Genomic DNA, 17,345 nt, shown 5'->3' with positions numbered 1-17,345 from the left:
AGTGAGAAATCTAGGATAATACCAACATTGTGAAATTGGATGATGGGAAAGATAATGTTCCCTGAGCAGAAATAGGGAAGCAGAAAAGGGAGGTTGATTTTTTTTTTGGGGGGGGGGAGTAAAATGCTGTTTTGAACATGCTAAGTTTGAGACGCCTATGGAAGATCCAACTGGAAATGTCTATTAGGGAGTTGGTGGTGTGGGAATGGAATTCAGGAAAAATAGTAGGACTAGCTAAATTGATCTGGGAACTGTTCACACAGAGATGATAATTGAACCCATGAGATATGATGAGACCATCAAATGTTAGCAGGCAGAAAAGAAAAGAGGGCCCAGGAGAGTGTATACTTTAGTAGGTATGACATGGATCATAAGCCAAAAAAGCAGACAAAGGACTGTTATCAAAAAGGAAGGGGAAGGAGGTCAAGGAAAATGAGAGCAGTGTCACAAAAATATAGGTAAGAGAGATTATCTAAGAAAGAGAGAGTAGAAAGGCTAATCCATCAGTAATAAACGCTGCAAAGGTAAGGAAAGAGAAGAAATGAGAAAAGGCCATTAAATTTGTCAAAGAAGAGATCACTGGTAACTTTTAAGGGAGCAGTTTTTATTTGAATGAGGCATCAAGAATGAAACCTGGAAATTGGAAACTTGGGAGACCAGATGGATGGCGGTAATTTTAATGGAAATTGAGGAGCTGGGAAGAGGGATGAGTTTTGGGGGAAAATAATTTAATTGCAGCTCAGTCATGCCTGTTCATTTGATATTGGTCAAACTTGACTGCCAAAAAATGAAAAAAAATATATATATATATGTGTGTGTGTGTGTGTGTGTGTGTGTGTGTTGGGGAGAGGGGGGAAAAATTTTGTAGAATTTTGTCTATGTAGCTTCTGCTAATTAGATTATAATCACCCTGAGGAGTTGACCTAATGCAACCTTAGGAGTGCAGAGGTAGAAGGGGCTAGAGTAGAAGACTGGCATAATTTTGTAAGCATTATGTCCTCTATTAAATAACAGTCTACTATATGTCATAAGAATATGAAAAAGATAGTCCCTGCCCTCAAGAAGCCTACATCCTAATGGCACAAGGTAATACATAAAAAAAAGGAGAAGATGGAGTCATTTGGGAGGAGTCAGAATAGTTCATAAGGACAGCAACTGAGTGAAAATAAGCAGAGAGAGTAGTGAGCACCAGTATGGCTACCTTCTGCTTAGTTTTATCAACACCCCTTGGGATCATGTTAAGATTTCCTTAGGATTGTTCCACAGCTCTCATTTTGGAGACTCCCCTCCTGGAGAATAGGATTCCCTTCTGGATAAACTGATTTTAGTCTTTTCTGTCTTCCATGCAGATGGGACCTAAATATCAAGGGATACATTTTTACAAATACTGAATCTGTTCATGCCTTCCTGACATAGTTCCATGTGTTATTAGAATCTGAAAAAATAACAGTAACCATTAAATTTATTTGAAGACACACATGGACTTTAACATTAAAACCTAGTTTCTCCTATTTATAATTTATAGAAAATGCAAAAAATAAAGTGGAAAACTGAAATGAGAGTAATTGAGGCTATATTTATCTTTTTTTTTTTTTTTTTTTGTAAAAAAAAAAAAAATTGTAAATAATGAAGCCATCCTCCTTCCCCTCACTGAAAAGATTTAAGTTCTTACATAGCAAAGACTGTGTTATCTTCACTCAGATGTTGATGGATAATGGTGTGAAATTAGTATATTCAGCCAAGGCAAATGTGGTTTTCAATAATTGGCACCTGGGTCCAAAGAACTTCCCCTTTCTCTTTTAGCTCAGAAACGGGTAACAGCTCAATCCAAAGAGGGTGTTTCCACTTCAAACTTGACTTGTCTTTGTGCTTATTTGAATTCCAAAGTCTCTATTTTCACCCTACCCAGTGAGCCCTAGTGTTACTAACCATATTAAAGCTGAATCTGTTGAGGTGTGAGAAATGAGGGTGAGAGATACCCAGACAGCAATGGGGTCCTCTGGCCAGTGTCGCAGGCTTTGTGAAAGAATTCACAATCCCAAAAGGCAAGTTTGTGGCAAAAATGGGCTTATTTATTACACTGAGAACTAACTTCCTCAGTGGGCTAAAGCCTGAAAGGATTTTTAGCAAAGTTTTGAAGTTTTAGCCTTTGATTTCATTGGGATTTTGTGGCCCAGAGCTAGAGAAGGATCTCCAGATGAATTTGAGGGACTAATTTTCTTTTTTTTTTTCTTTTTCTTTTTTATTTTTTTATTCATTTTTCCAAATTATCCCCTCCCTCCACTCCCTCCCCTAGATGACAGGCAATCCTATACATTTTACATGTGTTACAATATAACCTAGATACAATATATGTGTGTAAATACCATTTTCTTGTGGCACATTAAGTATTAGATTCTGAAGGTATAAGTAACCTGGGTAGATAGACAGTAGTGCTAACAATGTACATTCACTTCCCAGTGTTCCTTCTCTGGGTATAGTTATTTCTGTCCATCATTGATCAACTGGAAGTGAGTTGGTTTTTCTTTATGTTGAAGATTTCCACTTCCATCAGAATACATCCTCATACAGTATTGTTGTTGAAGTGTATAGTGATCTTCTGGTTCTGCTCATTTCACTCAGCATCAGTTGATGTAAGTCTCTCCAAGCCTCTCTGTATTCATCCTGCTGGTCATTTCTTACAGAGCAATAATATTCCATAACCTTCATATACCATAATTTACCCAACCATTCTCCAACTGATGGACATCCATTCAACTTCCAGTTTCTAGCTACAACAAAAAGAGCTGCCACAAACATTTTGGCACATACAGGTGAGGGACTAATTTTCAACTCAATAACGAGTGATAATTATTCCCCAGTCCAAGATCTCCAATTGAATTGTAGGTAGAGATTACCATCTGGGAGTTTCCTCTATGAACGGGAGGGTGGAGCCCCTCCCAAAGGTTGGGTGGGGTTGAATTTTTAGGGTTTCTCTACCCCTGTGTCATGGGGACACAAATCCATCAATCAAATACTTAATCAGTATTTATTTCTATATGTGCTATATATGTACTAGATGTTGAGAATACAAATTCAGTGTCTGAAACTACTTCTACTGGTAAACAGAAGGAACAGAAAGTAATATCTCCAGATTATGGAAACTAATTTGAGATCATCAGAATTGGAAGCAATGACATGCTTGTAAATATTTAAACAAACCATATGTGTGTGTGTGTGTGTGTGTGTGTGTTGATATATATGTCTGTTGTGGGTACACAACAGACTTTTCATGTTAATCTGAATTAATATTTTCTTTATCACTTTCTGAAATGTAACAAAAATAATAAATAAATCCTTGCTTTGTAACATTGCTACTTTCTAAGATATAAATGCTCATTCTGAAACATTTAACAATCAGCACTCCATGGTAAGAATTTGTCCCAAAATACTCCTAGTTGGAAGTAATTAGAAAGAATCGATAGATTAAAGAAATTGTCCAATGTTTTACTAAAATATAGATAAGTGATATCTGTAGCATCCCCCTGATTTACATCTAGCAATGATAACTGGAGTTATTGATTTTTATGGAAACCTCAATCACAGATGTCTCACATTCAGCAATGAAGAGATTTTTGTCACCATTTTCAGGGATAGGGGTAAGGAGAAGAAGGAATAAAATATGATTTCATTAGTATGGGGAACTTCTAATTTAAAAAACATCTTTTACCAATGAAAATTAGCATGTGCTTTGCCATTTCTAGATAATAGAGAGTTACCTTTGTCACCTTGAGAGGTTGTGACTTATCCAGGGTCTGAGAAATGTGTCTTTCTTAGTTAAGACTTGAAACCAGATCTTCCTGATTCTTCTTCCATTTTTTGCCTCTCGTCAGCACATAGTAGCCAAAAACTACCTTTGAATTCTGACACGTGGTCCATCACGCCACATCATATCACTGTCAGGTTTTGATGTAATTACCCAAAAAGAAAAGGACAGCATGTCCTTTAAGAGACTAGAAACTCATCCTATCTCCAAATCTTCCTGAGGTCCTTAAAGGCAAAGTAAAGCACTAGAACAAAAGAATCTATTATTTATTTCTACTGTTGGGATTTGGAAGCCTGCTTCAGTCCTACTTCCTGGTTTCTGTCCTAAAGTTATCAATAACCTTTACCTGTTTGTACAGAAAGAAGGTTTAAGATTAGTTTCCATTTTGGTTTTATGTGTCTGAATCAAGATGATTATGATTGTAGGAAACACTGAAAAGTCGTAGCCCATATGGAGACCACACTAGAGACCTATTCCATTAAGAAGAAAAGGATGTTGTCATTGTGTCTGTGTTTATGTTTGCAAGTATATGTTGTATATTTGTAAATGTGAGCCAGTGGTGGGTATGTTGGAAAGAAGGCTGGATTTGGTGTCAGGTGTGCTGGGATTTGAATACTAGCTCTGCCACTTATTTCCTGCATGAACTCGGGTGAATTATTCAGCCTTTGGGTCTCAGTTTTCTCATTTATGAAATGAGAGGGTTTGAGTAGTTGAGCTATCGGGTACTTTCAAGCTTAAATCTATAATCCTAAAATTGTTTTCTATTTAAGTACTGCTTCTTGCTTTTTTCATTCAGGCAGTGGAATTGGTTTTCACCAGTTTGAGGTTTTAACTTGTAAGACATTTCAACTTAGAAAACAGCTTTATTCTTCCCTGATAGCCTTTCAGATGCTTCAAGGACTCAGGGTAAGCCACCTCATGCCATCTATGATTGACATAATGGAGATCTCTTTGCAGTTTTTAATCAATAGTTTTAAAAGTCGTTGTGCCCCTAATGATAAGATATCCAAACTTAGTTAGTTGGTCATTGAATGACAGCTATATAATCCATCATTGTGCCCATGCTCAAAAGCCTTTCCAAATTGGTTGGACCACTAAAGCTTGTGCTCTGCAAATATATCTTTTGAAATATCATCTCTATGTCACATTGAGGTCTATTCTAGTCACAATAAGTCACATTTATATAGTGCTGAAGGGAAAAAAAAGTTGTCTAATTAATACTTAATAAATATAATAAATAATACTAATAAATGATGTGAATTATTATTAAAATGGCAATTACTAATGTTAATAAAAATCAAGGTTTAGAAAAAGAAAAAAATCAAGGTTTAGGTAGCATAAATAAAATTTAGCATCACTTTATCCTTACTTAGAAATAAGAACACAGGAACTATGTGATTGCTATAGAGATGATACAGTGGATAGAATGCCAGGCTTGGAGTTAGTTCACATGTGACCGCAGAAACTTATGAACTGTGTGATCTTGGGCAAGTCACTTAACCTCTTTTTGCTTCACTTTTCTCATCTGTACAATGGGTTAAGTGTGCCTACCTGGAAGAATTTTTGTGAGGATCAAATGAAAAAATAATTGTAAAGCACTTACTTAGCACAGTAACTAGCCCATTGAAAATGTTATACAAATGTTGGCAATTATCATTATTACTTCACAGTTCATACTACAGCTTCCTTTCTAATAGAGTGATAGACTTGCATTTCATTTTCAAATGATTTTTTCTTTAATTCTTACTAACTTATATAGCTTTTTTAAAAAAAAGTTTGTAAAAAACAAACTTTTACAAAGTATTAACATCTTGCCACATAACTTGTCTTCTAATCACTGTTAATTATTATACACAATTTTTCTTGTAGTTAAAATTAGTACTATTTTATAACCTTATAAGATATGTCAAGATTTTATTTAGAATGTTTCATCTGTTTTTATAAATGAGGGTGATCTTTTTCTTTCTTTCTTTTTTTCTGAGGTCATTGGGGTTAAGTAACTTGCTTAGGATCACACATCTAGGAAGTGGTTAGTGTCTGAGGAAAGATTTGAACTCAGGTCCTTCTGATTTCAGGGCTGATGCTCTATCCATTGCACCATATTGCTGCCCCCTTTTTTTTTTCTTATTTTTTGAGGGGGAAATATTATGCACTGAGTTTTGAGAAGGGTTAAACTTGTCAAATATGATTCTAATATACTTTTCTCTAACAAGAATACAAATGCTGATATCCCTTTTATGAGAGTGATATATATGATCTCTTTACAGGTCGGTATTGCTTTAGGATTCTTGATTCCTCCTCTTCTGATACCCAACATTGACAACCGGGAAGAGCTTGCCTACCACATCAGCATTATGTTCTACATGACTGGAGCTGTGGCCTCCCTGCTCTTCATCCTTGTCATCTTCAGTAAGTATATGAGGACTAATGTATGAGGAGTCCAAAAGACTGAGGTGTGGAACTGTCCATAGGGAGTGTTGTGAGCTTAGTTTCCAGTGTCACAGCCTGGGTCTCAGATCCTCTTGGGAGAGATTGCTCAATTTACTGAGGAAGCATTGATAGCAAGATGACAATAGCACAGAATAGTCAACAAGCATTTATTAAGCATCTGCTATATGCCAGGAATAGTGTAGACTTGACCTTAACACTCAAAAACCCTATATGCTTAACCTATATTGGATTACTTGCTGTCCATTGGAATGGGGTGAGAGGAGGAAGGAAGAAAAATTTGGAACACATGGTTTTGCAAAAGTGAATGTTGAAAACTATCTTTGTATGTATTTGAAAAAATAAAATCAAAGGCCCTGTTTGATTAATAATGTCAAATACTGGAATGGTTTGCTGGGGAATGGTGTCTTTTTTATTTCAATTTTGTTCTCAATTTTCCTTTGGAATGGAAAATAGCCCTCCCATTCTTATTAGCACTAAGTTTAGAAGTATTGCTTTGGCCTTGCACATTATTAATAAGCTCTTAATAAATGCTTATTGATACTAGGATTAGGGTCACAGACTTCTTAGGCTCCTACTAATGATCGTTTCATTTAAATTCTGTTCTTATAAATGTGTCTTTTTCTCTTGAGTGTCAGTGGAGTCTTTGGCAGAGGGACAGATTTAAGAAGTTCTGATAGCAAGGACATTTTATTTCATAGGACGATAATAGATCAAAACTTAAAAGGAACTTGAGAGGTTATCCAGATAAGAGATGTGGCTTGATGGATATTTTGGGGATTGGAGGAAGAGAAAGAGATCCTTCTGAGCTAGTGAACCCTGCGGTTGTTCACAGCAATCTGTTCACAAATTGGTGACTGTGCATATTGGTGAATGGAAAGCAAAATTAGGGCAAAAAAAGCAAGTGCCAGATTATCAATGTCAGATTTCTATGAAGTTATTTTCAGATAGTTACATTTTTTCAATAGATAGCAGTTATCAACAATTACTGACTTTTCTGAATTTTTCTTTTGTTTTGTTTTTACCAAGCGCTGGTGAAAATGATTAAATAAAGAGTTTAGAAATCTAAACAGGATTCTGATTTATAATCTCCTTTTATAATAGCTTTCTATTTTCAAAATACATGCAAAGATAGTTTTCAACATTCACCCTTGCAAAACCTTGTGTTCCAAATTTTTCTCTTTCCTTTCCTTCTTCCCTCCTCCCTTAGATAGCAAGTAATCCCATATAGGTTAAACATTTACAATTTTTCTAAACATATTTCCATATTTATAATTCTGCCCAAGAAAAATCAGATCAAAAAAGCGGAAAAAATGGGAAATAAAGAAGCAACAAGCAAAGAACAACAACAAAAAAAGGTGAAGATACTACATTGTGATCCACAGTCAGTTCCCATAGTCCTTTTTCTGGTTGCAGATGGCTCTCTACATCACAAAGTCTATTAGAATTGGCCTGAATCAACTCATTGTTGAAAAAAGCCACATCCATCAGAATTGATCATTGTATAATTTTTTTTAAATAGCTTTTTATTGACAGAACATATGCATGGGTAATTTTTCAACACTGACCCTTGCAATCACTTCTGTTCCAACTTTTCCCTTCATTCCCTCTACTCCCTCCCCTAGATAGTAGGCAGTCTCATACATGTTAAACAGATCATTGTATAATCTTGTTGCTGCCATGTACAATGTCCTCTTGGTTCTACTCACTTCACTCAGCATCACTTCATGTAAGTCTCTCCAGGCCTCTCTGAAATCATCCTGTTGGTTGTTTCTTATAGAACAATAATATTCCATAACATTCATATACCGTAACTTATTCAGCCATTTCCCAATTGATGGACATTCACTCAGTTTCCAGTTTCTTACCAATGCAAAAAGGGCAGCTTGATTTGTAATCCCTGAAAACTTACTGCTCCTTGGTCTTATAGAGAGATGTCATCTTGCCCTGTATTCATCCCTGTACTTAAAGGGGAAGTGAGTTGGATCATACAATGCTTGGGTGGGTGGAAAGTTAGCTGAGACTTTTCCTGGAGAGTGAGCAGCTTGAACTTTGAAGTCAGGATTTCTGAGTATTTTCTGGGTGAAAGGTCTGCTCTGGTCTTCTAAAAGAGAGGACTTTATTGTTTTCCAGGATTTCCTCTTACTCCAAATAAACTTTAGAGATAATTCAGGCCTATACAAGGGGGTTGAGGAGAAGTGATGTTAATGATTTTGATGGAGAAGAGTCACATTTAAATTGTTTATACTATAAAAATATTACATTCTCATTGAATAAATTAAGCCAAACAACTTCTGACTTTTTAAAAAACAAATTAGATTTGTGGCTTGAATGGGTTGAATAGCGAGACCTGATTAATAAATTCAGTCAGTGTGCTACTGTTTTAGTGGAGTGAAGGAAGAGTGGTAAATATTAGATAGATAAGATAGACTAGCTAATGCTAAACAGTGGAATATGCAGATGAAATCAAATGGGACAGTGCCAGTCTTTGAGGAGCTCACCTTTTAGAGAGAGGAAATTACACACAAAGGAGCGCTAGAAATGGGGTTAGGAGATGTGAAGGGTACCTGGACTAGAATGGCTAGAAAATTGCAGGAATGGTTGGGCTGAAGAAGGAAGAAATAGATGCTGAATTGTCTTGTATTCACCCCCATCCTTTTGTGTCAGAAGATGAGCATTTAGATTCTTCATTAAAATTCTTCTTAGACCCTTTTTGAAATATGTGTTTAAAATCAACTTCTCCAGAGGACTAATGTCAAATACTCTTGCTTTCATTTTCTTTGTTCTTACATAGCTAGGTTGTACAATGGTTAGAGTGCTAGACCATAAGTCAGGAAAACCTGAATTAAATCCTGCCTGAGATTCTTACAAGTTATATGAACCTGGGCAAAGTCACTTTAACCTCAGTGTGCCTCAGTTTCCTAATCTGCAAAATAGGGAAGATAATAGCATCTACTACACAGGGCTATTGTGGTGATAAAATGAGAAAATACTTGAAAAACACTTTGCATACCTTAGGGTGTTGTATAAATGCGTGTTGCTGTGGTTATTATCATTATACATTTTAGTTTTGGAATTCTGCAATTTCCTCATGGGTTTCTGCTGTGTTATTTCATTGCTTATTATTGGGATTCTCAGTTCTCCAAACTGTTGCATCTGTACTTGAGGGATCATGCCCTTCTGTAAACTTTGATGAATAATTAACTCTAGAGAACATTTCTTAAGCCAAAAACAATGAGAAGGAGTTACAGAGAATAGGCTATTGGGAATCCTTCCAGAATTAAACTTTATGCTCATTCTGTTCCTTAGATGGGGCAACTCTTGTTAGTGTGCCAATTTCAGCTTCCACAAAATGGTGTGCTTTTGAGGAATCAATTTTCTTTCTGGATTAATCAATTTATAAAGTGACTATATATAATATGAATAATAAACTATATTTAAATGAATAAATTTATTAAGTAAATCAGATATTTGTTAAGCCAATATTACATATAATATACTGTGCTAGACTCTGAGAATATTGAAAATTGAAAATGACATAGTCTTTGCCCTGTAGGAACTTATAATATTCTGAGGAAAGCATGACATACAAGCATCATATAAGGTATAAGGGGGAAATAGAAAATTAAAGTCCCTATTAGGAATACTTGATAAGAGGTAAGTGGCTTTCCACTTAGAAAATCATCAAGGATAGTTTCATATAGGATGGTACTTGAATTAAAAAAAAAAAAAAAAAAAAGGATGGATTTTAATAGTCAGAGATATGAGAGAAATGAATAGGTATAAGGGGGAAAGTTTAGGACATGATTAGAAAATAGATGGTATGGTCCTTCCTTGATGATCGGAATGTATATAGAGAGTGAAAAAGAATAGGATAAAATAAGACATAAGATAGTTTGGAGGATAGATTGTGGAGGGTCATAAATATTAATCTAAAGAGCTTGTCTTTAATTTATAGCTGCTGAATAGTATATGCAGGTGGCTAATTTGTTCATATCTTTCTTCTTTTTTTCAAGTATTCAAGGAAAAGCCCAAATATCCTCCAAGCCAAGCCCAGTACTTGAGCTATACGATGGAAACACAGAGAACTTCTTATTTTGAATCCATTGCCCGGCTGATGAAGAACCCAAATTTTGTGCTACTCCTCATCAGCTACGGTAAGGTTTAAAGACAATCATGCAATGGACATCTTCTACCCAATCAAACTCCTGCTAGTTGTTGTCAGTAAACCTTCAGGTCACTTCCCCTTCTTCCTCAAGGAACGAAATACATGGGTCACAATAGTTCTCTCATTCCCAACTCCTGCCTTTGCACTAGAGCTCCTCCTTCAAATATGTTAACCTCACATTGCCTCGAACTACTTATTTTCTATGATGTTCTCCTCTATTCCATCTCAGCCACATACGAAGATGGTCTTACCCTTCTCTTGCCATCAGGTACAATGCACTGCCTCCATGGTCACATACTTTGAAATTCCCTTATCCAATGTCTCTTTTTTTCCCTTTGCTTCCCGTACTAAAACCTGACCTTTGTCTGCACCATGACCACGTAACTGCTACATCTCTCAGTTCTTATCACTTCTGCATGAACAACATTTTCCTCCTTTCCTCTTTCCCCATTCTGATCTCTTGGTGAGCTAGTTCAATTCTATTATGTCCCCGCTAGAGTCCCTCGCCCCCTTATATTGTCAGTATGTTCCTTGTGCCCTGACAAGCCATATACTGAGAGTACTCCCATGACTCACTGCCTTCCCTTCTCGTGCAACTCATTTAGCTGGCTGCCCCATAGATTTGTGTTACCTAATCTCAACTGGGCCTTCATTGCTTCTGTACCTCTCTAATTAACTCTTTGTCCAACTCATCACAGAGCCTTTCCAAACTTTTTCATTCCTCTTCAAACATCTCTCTTTCTAATCTCTCAGCTTAGAACTTTTCTTCATATTTTACTCAAAAAATTGAGGCCATTTTTTGAGAGTTACCTCTTTTTTCCTATTAATCGCTCAAATGTCTTCTGCCCTTATCTCCTCCTTCGTTTTTGCCTTGCACAATGAAGTGGCCCTACTGCTTACCAAGACAAACCCTTCCACTTGTGTGAGTGATCCCGTTCCATCCTGCCTCATCCAACAGATTTCCTTGTCTATCATCTGCCTCTCTCACTTATGTTCATTCTCCTCCTGTCTACTGACTACTTACATATTGCCTACTATCATGCCCATGTCTCTCTCATTCTCAAAAAAATCCTCCTTTGATCCTTCCCTCCCCACCCCCCCAACCTCATGTGGTTAAACTTCTAAAGGCCATTTCTTTCCTTAACTTTCCTCTGGCTCTTCTTTCTCTCTAATGTTTGACTTCCTACCTTATCATTCAATCAAAATTGCTCCCTCTAAAATTGTCAGTGATCTCTTAAGTGCCGGATCCAATACCCTTTTCTTCTCATATTGTTGATCACCTCTTCTCCTTGACACTTTCTTCTTTCTAGATTTTTGTGATGCTTCAGTTTCCTGTTTTTCCTCTTCTAACCACTACTTAGTCTCCTCAGTATTAGTAATAGCTATAGAGACAACAGGGCATAGGATATAGAGTCAGGAAAACCTGAGATCAAACTCTATTGCTGGATATATGGCTGAATAACCATGGACAAGTTACTTAATCTTTAAGTAAGACTAAGACTGTTATAGATGAAAAAAGAACCAATGGAGGGAGTTTCCACAGAGGGAGTTCCCTCAAACTATACATTTATAGATCTAAATCTCTTTACCCCTACTTCTCCCCCATCTTCCAATAGCTGACATTTATTTAGTGTTCTAAGATTTGAAAAATGCTTTTTAGAAGTTACCTCATTTTGATGTTACTAATGTTGATGTCCTTACTCCATCCCACTCCCACCCCAAGTCCTGTCTATTTTATTATATATCTAGAGCAATAATTGGTCTATACCTCTGAGCCTAGGTATAGCTGATGACTTTTTGAGGGTTCAACTCTTTGTATAGGAATAAAGATGTATGATTCCTTTGATCATTGGTGATTAAACATAAGGCTTTGGGTTACTTAGTCTCACATTCTACTAACTCTTTGGGGCAGCTAGGGGAAGCAGTAAATGGTGTTTGGGGCTTAGGGACAGAGAGATCTGAATTCAAATCCAGCCTTAGACATTTACTATCAGTTTTCTCAGCTATAAAAGGGGGGAAAGCACCTATCTTGCAGAATTGTTGTAAGAATCAAATAAGATAAAATTTACAAAGTATTTAGTACAGTGACTAGCATATAGAAGGTATTCAATAAATTATTGACAGCTAGGTGGCAAAGTGGATAGAGAGCCAAGCCTAGAGTAATGAAGTCTCATCTTCCCTAGTTCAAATATGATCTTGGATACTTACTAGCTATGTGACCCTAGACAAGTCACTTTATTCTGCTTTCCTCAGTTTCCTTATCAGTAAAGTGATCTGGAGAGAGAAATGTCAAACCACTCTAGTATTTCTGCCAAGAAAACCCAAAATAGGGTCACAAAGAGTGCTAAACAATTGAATGTTAATAACAATCATAAATGCTTATTTCATCCCTTACCTAACTTAAGACTTTCTTTCTGTTCTTGCTATAGCTACTGTCAGCTTATGTTGCTTATATTTTTACTTGTTTCTGATCTATTACTTGCATACTGGATTATGGAAAGATTTTTCTAAACCCCTTAGTTGTTAGTATAATTGCTCTCCCATTTTCAGGTATATGCTTCTCTGTTGACACCTCATATCCCTCCATCCACTCTTCATTCCTGAGAAGGTAATTTCCTTTAGGGTAGAAAACATTGGTTTGCTTGTTTTGGAACACTCAGTGCCTACCTCTTGTGCCTTACCAATGCTTCATTAAAGTAGCATTGGACTGGATGATCATAAATGATTTAGTCAGGACTTTTTCCTTCCCAGGATTGAATGTGGAGTACTTCTGGAGATAGCTAGCTGCCTGTTACAGCACTTTTAAAAATAGAAAGGGAAGGGGCAGCTAGCTGACACAGCAGATAGAACACTAGCCCTGAAGTCAGGAGGAGCTGAGTTAAAATCTCACCTCAGACACTTGACACTTCCTAGCTTCGTGACCCTGGTCAAGTCACTTAACCCCAATTACCTCAGCAAAGCAAAGAAAAAGGGAGTAAACCTTTCATCAGTTAAATAACTTTGGTACATTGAACTTGGAGAATCACAGCAGCTACTCTAGCCTGACACCAAAGCTAGGCTGAAGTCCACATTGGGATTACAGATAGTCATGTGCAGATGAACGCTTAATAAATACTTTATTTTTAAAATATGATGAATGACACAATGGTGACTAGGTACAAGTTTCATTCTCTAAATGGTAACTTTCGAGGGTGTAGTAGAAGTAGTAGGGTCAGGACATTGAGCCATAAAAGCAAAAAAAAAAAAAAAAAAAAAAAAAAAAAGTGATATTCTAGGAGAAAGTTTGCCAGTGGTCACAGCGGGATTCATCTCTGGGAGACAAAATAAACACCCTTCTCTATTTTTGAAAGCTTGGATTGCTGACTGTCTTTTATCTGGCAAAATATTGTCTAGTTATCTTTAATCTTGCACCTTGGAATCTTCTCATTTATTTGCTTAACCTATTAAACAGGAAGTAAATATGAACTTAACAAGGCCACAATAGGACAATAATGACAGAATCCAAATCTTTTTAAAGACCATTTAGTCCCAAGATGACTTTATAAGTGAACTCCCTCTACAAAATCTTCAACAAAGAATCACCTCGACTCCACTATGCAGGTGGTATAGTAGATAGAGAGCACTGAGCAAGGAGGCTGAGTTTTAATTTGATCCTTACAAGTTTTATGACCCCTTGTCACTTTTGTCTGCCTCAATTTCCTCAACTGTAAAATGAAAATCATAATAGCACCTACCTCATACCTTAGCACAGTGCCTAGCCCATTTCTGTTTTGTTTTTTTTTTTTTTTTTCTTCAGTCATTTTCAGTCACGTCTGACTCTTCTTGGCTCCTTTTGAGGTTTTCTTGGCAAAGATATTAGAGTAGTTTGTTACTTCCTTCTCTAGATTATTTACAGATGAGGAAACTGAGGCAGCAGAGTAAAGTGATTTGTTTAGTCTCATGTAAATAAATATAATAAAATTCTCATATAAATAAATGTCAGAGGTCAAATTTGAACGCAGGGAGATGATCATCATCTTTCTGACTCCAGGCCCAGCACCCGATGCACTGCAATACCAAGCTGTCCTGCCTGGCACATGCTTGTTTCCTAGTTCTCCTTCCCTTCTCCTTACTGAAATACCTCCAGCTCATTACCTTTACATTTAAATTTCTGAAATTCGAGAAAGTATTTATTGGCATTTATCCTTAAGGCCCACAATTAAATTAAAGGAGTTAGATCAGCCCAGGGCAAGGGTGGGGACTGAGGGAAGAAGGAGGGAAAGAGATATTGGTGGCTCATAATTAGGAATCTGAAGATAGGTCAGCCTTTTGCCTGTAGGCAACTAATCCTCTTGTTGGTTCACATTTGATAAGCAGGAGGATTCCTCTGTAGGTAGAAAGCTCTTAGGCCATGATAATGCATTCTCCTCTAGACCCACAGTAGTACAAAGAGCAGATTTCAAGAGATGAGACCTGGATTTGTGTTCTGGCTCTGTCTATGTGACCCTGGGCAAATCGCCTGTGAGTGCCAGTTTCCTATGTCTAAAATGGAAATCTAATTCTTGTATCTCATGAAGGTGTTGTGAGTATAGTGAAGTAGACTGAGGGCTAGACTTGACATTAGACCACCATTAGGAGACCAGAGTTCAAAGAAGGTATTCCAATCCAACAGAAATTTATTAAGTGCCTATAATGTACTGGGTCAGTTGACTAGAGTTAATGATGAAAGACTAAGAGCTTTCTCTGTATGTTGGAATGAGATCTATTTCCTGGCCTTATGATTGGATTTTTGGATTGAGAGGTAGTAGAATCCCAACTGTTAAGGTGTTTTTGTTTTTTGTTTTTTTGTTTACTTCATGTTGCTCCTTTTTAATTTTAATCTGACTTTACAGACTATTTCATTAGTTCCTTTTCTTGATTTGGAGTTATTCTTACTTGTGGTAATAATGTTGGGTTACCCCTTCTGGTAGCCAGCCCATTGATTTTTCTCTTCCTTTGCTGCTTCTAGCCAAGTGATGTAGTAGAGAGAGCATGGGATTTGGGATCAGGATGACCAGGATTCAAAACTTTAGCTATGTAACAAGGGATGTCAGATAATTACATTTAGCCTCAGTTCCCTCTGCTATAAGATAGGGATAAAAATAGTACCTACCTAAGAGTGAAATGTTTATAAGAGCATACAGTAAACCTTAAAGCACTTATACAAATGATAGCTAATATTATTATTTACTGCCTTTCTTTCTTTTGGTCTCTACTATATATATATCCTCAGTAGGACAGTTTGAAAAACTCCCGAATTGAATATATAGTTATACCAGCTTGGTTTTCTATGAAAAGTAGTCTATTTTTTGATTAATATATTAGGCAGTGTGATGTAGAAAGTGGTCTTGGAGTCAGAAGACCTGGATTCAAGTCCTGTCTCCAATATCCATAGTCTATATCTCTGTGATGTCATCAGTCACCTCTCAATGCTCCAAGAAATTAAAAAATCAAGTGTCTCAGTTACAGATAAATTGCTGATTTGCATGGGGGAAGGAAGGGAATTTCTTTAGTGAAAGTTTCCTGTTCCCAATGAAATCACAGGTCCAAACAAATCAAATGCTTATCCTAATTGAACTTTTAGGTCTCCTGGGGGAGGGTGGATAGTGATAGCTATCCAAATTAAAGGTTTATTATGGCCTTGCCTTCCTAAAATTAAATAACTCGAAAAATCTCAAGCATCTACCAGTATACTTTTACTCTATTCAATCTGTGTGTGTGTGTGTGTGTGTGTGTGTGTAAATGTGATCCCTTCTGGATTTTCCTCTCCTGAAAAAAGAGAACCAGGTACCATATTTATAGAGAACATTTACTGAGTTTGGGAGTGATAGGAATGTAGAGGACCTAAGGAGAGAAGAAATCAATTTGTAGAAAGTCTTGAATACTAGATGGAGAAATTTATATTGGTCATAGTTTGAGTTTTAGTTTTGGCTCTTCTTCAGAATATATTCTTGAATAATTCATTGATCTCTATGAAAACTCTTTTCCCTTCCAAAACAGAATGATAATAAAATCTGCTTCTGAGTTATGAGGGCCCACTTTGAGTAATATTTGGAAAAAAGAAATCATATGAATCCAGAGTGGTATTGGACATAGGTCTCTCCTCTTCTAGGGTAATTTCTTTGCATTTTCAACTTTCTCTTTAGTGTAAGCCAGCATTGAAGATTGAAAACAATGCATTTCTTTATTCCGTAGACCGCAGGGTCAATATTTTATACTTCTACTATACACATTCTAGTCTGAAGAAACCCATTTCTCCTCTATCTCCTTCACTGTTGTTGTGAGCAAAGCTGTCATTTTACCCATTGGAGAAATCTAGAAAATTGCATTTTTGCTATCCTCAATTAAAAACCTTGGATCTAATAATTGATATAATTGAAAAAAATATATATGATTTTCATGTAGGCTAACAGTGATTATTTACTGTTGCTCCTGCTTTGTCAATTTTCTTCTTAGAAAATTCAAACTAAGCCAGACCTTCTCTAATTCCAAGAGAGTATTAGAGTTAAGAATTATTGGCTCATGTTTAAATATAGAATGGGCACCCTTAAGTCATGGACAGGATTTGTATTAAAATGTAAGAGATTTGGGACTGATTGATCCAAACAGTCAATGTAATACATTTTTGGTGATGAAATATTTTTTTCTACTGGAAAGTTAATTTCGTGGGATTACAGAATGCCAGACTCAGAGTTGCCAGGAGTCTCAACTAATACAGTTAGGAGGAGGCTTTGATTTCCTGAGGAGGTTCAGTTCACATCTGACTCTTGCATTCCTCAATTGGAGTTTTCTCAGTAAAGATACTGGAGTGGTTTGCCATTTCCTTTGCCAGCACATTTTGCAGATAAGGAAACTGAGGCAAACAGGATTAAATGACTTGCCCACCATCACAGAGCTGGTGTCTGA

At 36.6% G+C, this 17,345-nt stretch overlaps 1 protein-coding gene across 1 annotated transcript in view; it reads left to right on the top strand.

Moving 5' to 3' along the window:
- Positions 1 to 17,345, top strand: part of FLVCR2 (FLVCR choline and putative heme transporter 2) — a 73,656-nt gene that overhangs the window by 37,555 nt on the left and 18,756 nt on the right. Inside the window, exons 2-3 of the mRNA XM_074289984.1 lie at positions 6,073 to 6,214; positions 10,270 to 10,410. Coding sequence (XP_074146085.1) covers positions 6,073 to 6,214; positions 10,270 to 10,410 — 283 coding nt within the window. The remainder of the gene's footprint in view (positions 1 to 6,072; positions 6,215 to 10,269; positions 10,411 to 17,345) is intronic.

This window comes from Sminthopsis crassicaudata, chromosome 2 (assembly GCF_048593235.1).
Source record: "Sminthopsis crassicaudata isolate SCR6 chromosome 2, ASM4859323v1, whole genome shotgun sequence".
Classification (NCBI taxonomy): Eukaryota; Metazoa; Chordata; class Mammalia; order Dasyuromorphia; family Dasyuridae; genus Sminthopsis; species Sminthopsis crassicaudata.
The sequence above is the reverse complement of the archived record's forward strand: the minus strand, read 5'-3'. Positions and strand labels throughout refer to the sequence as shown.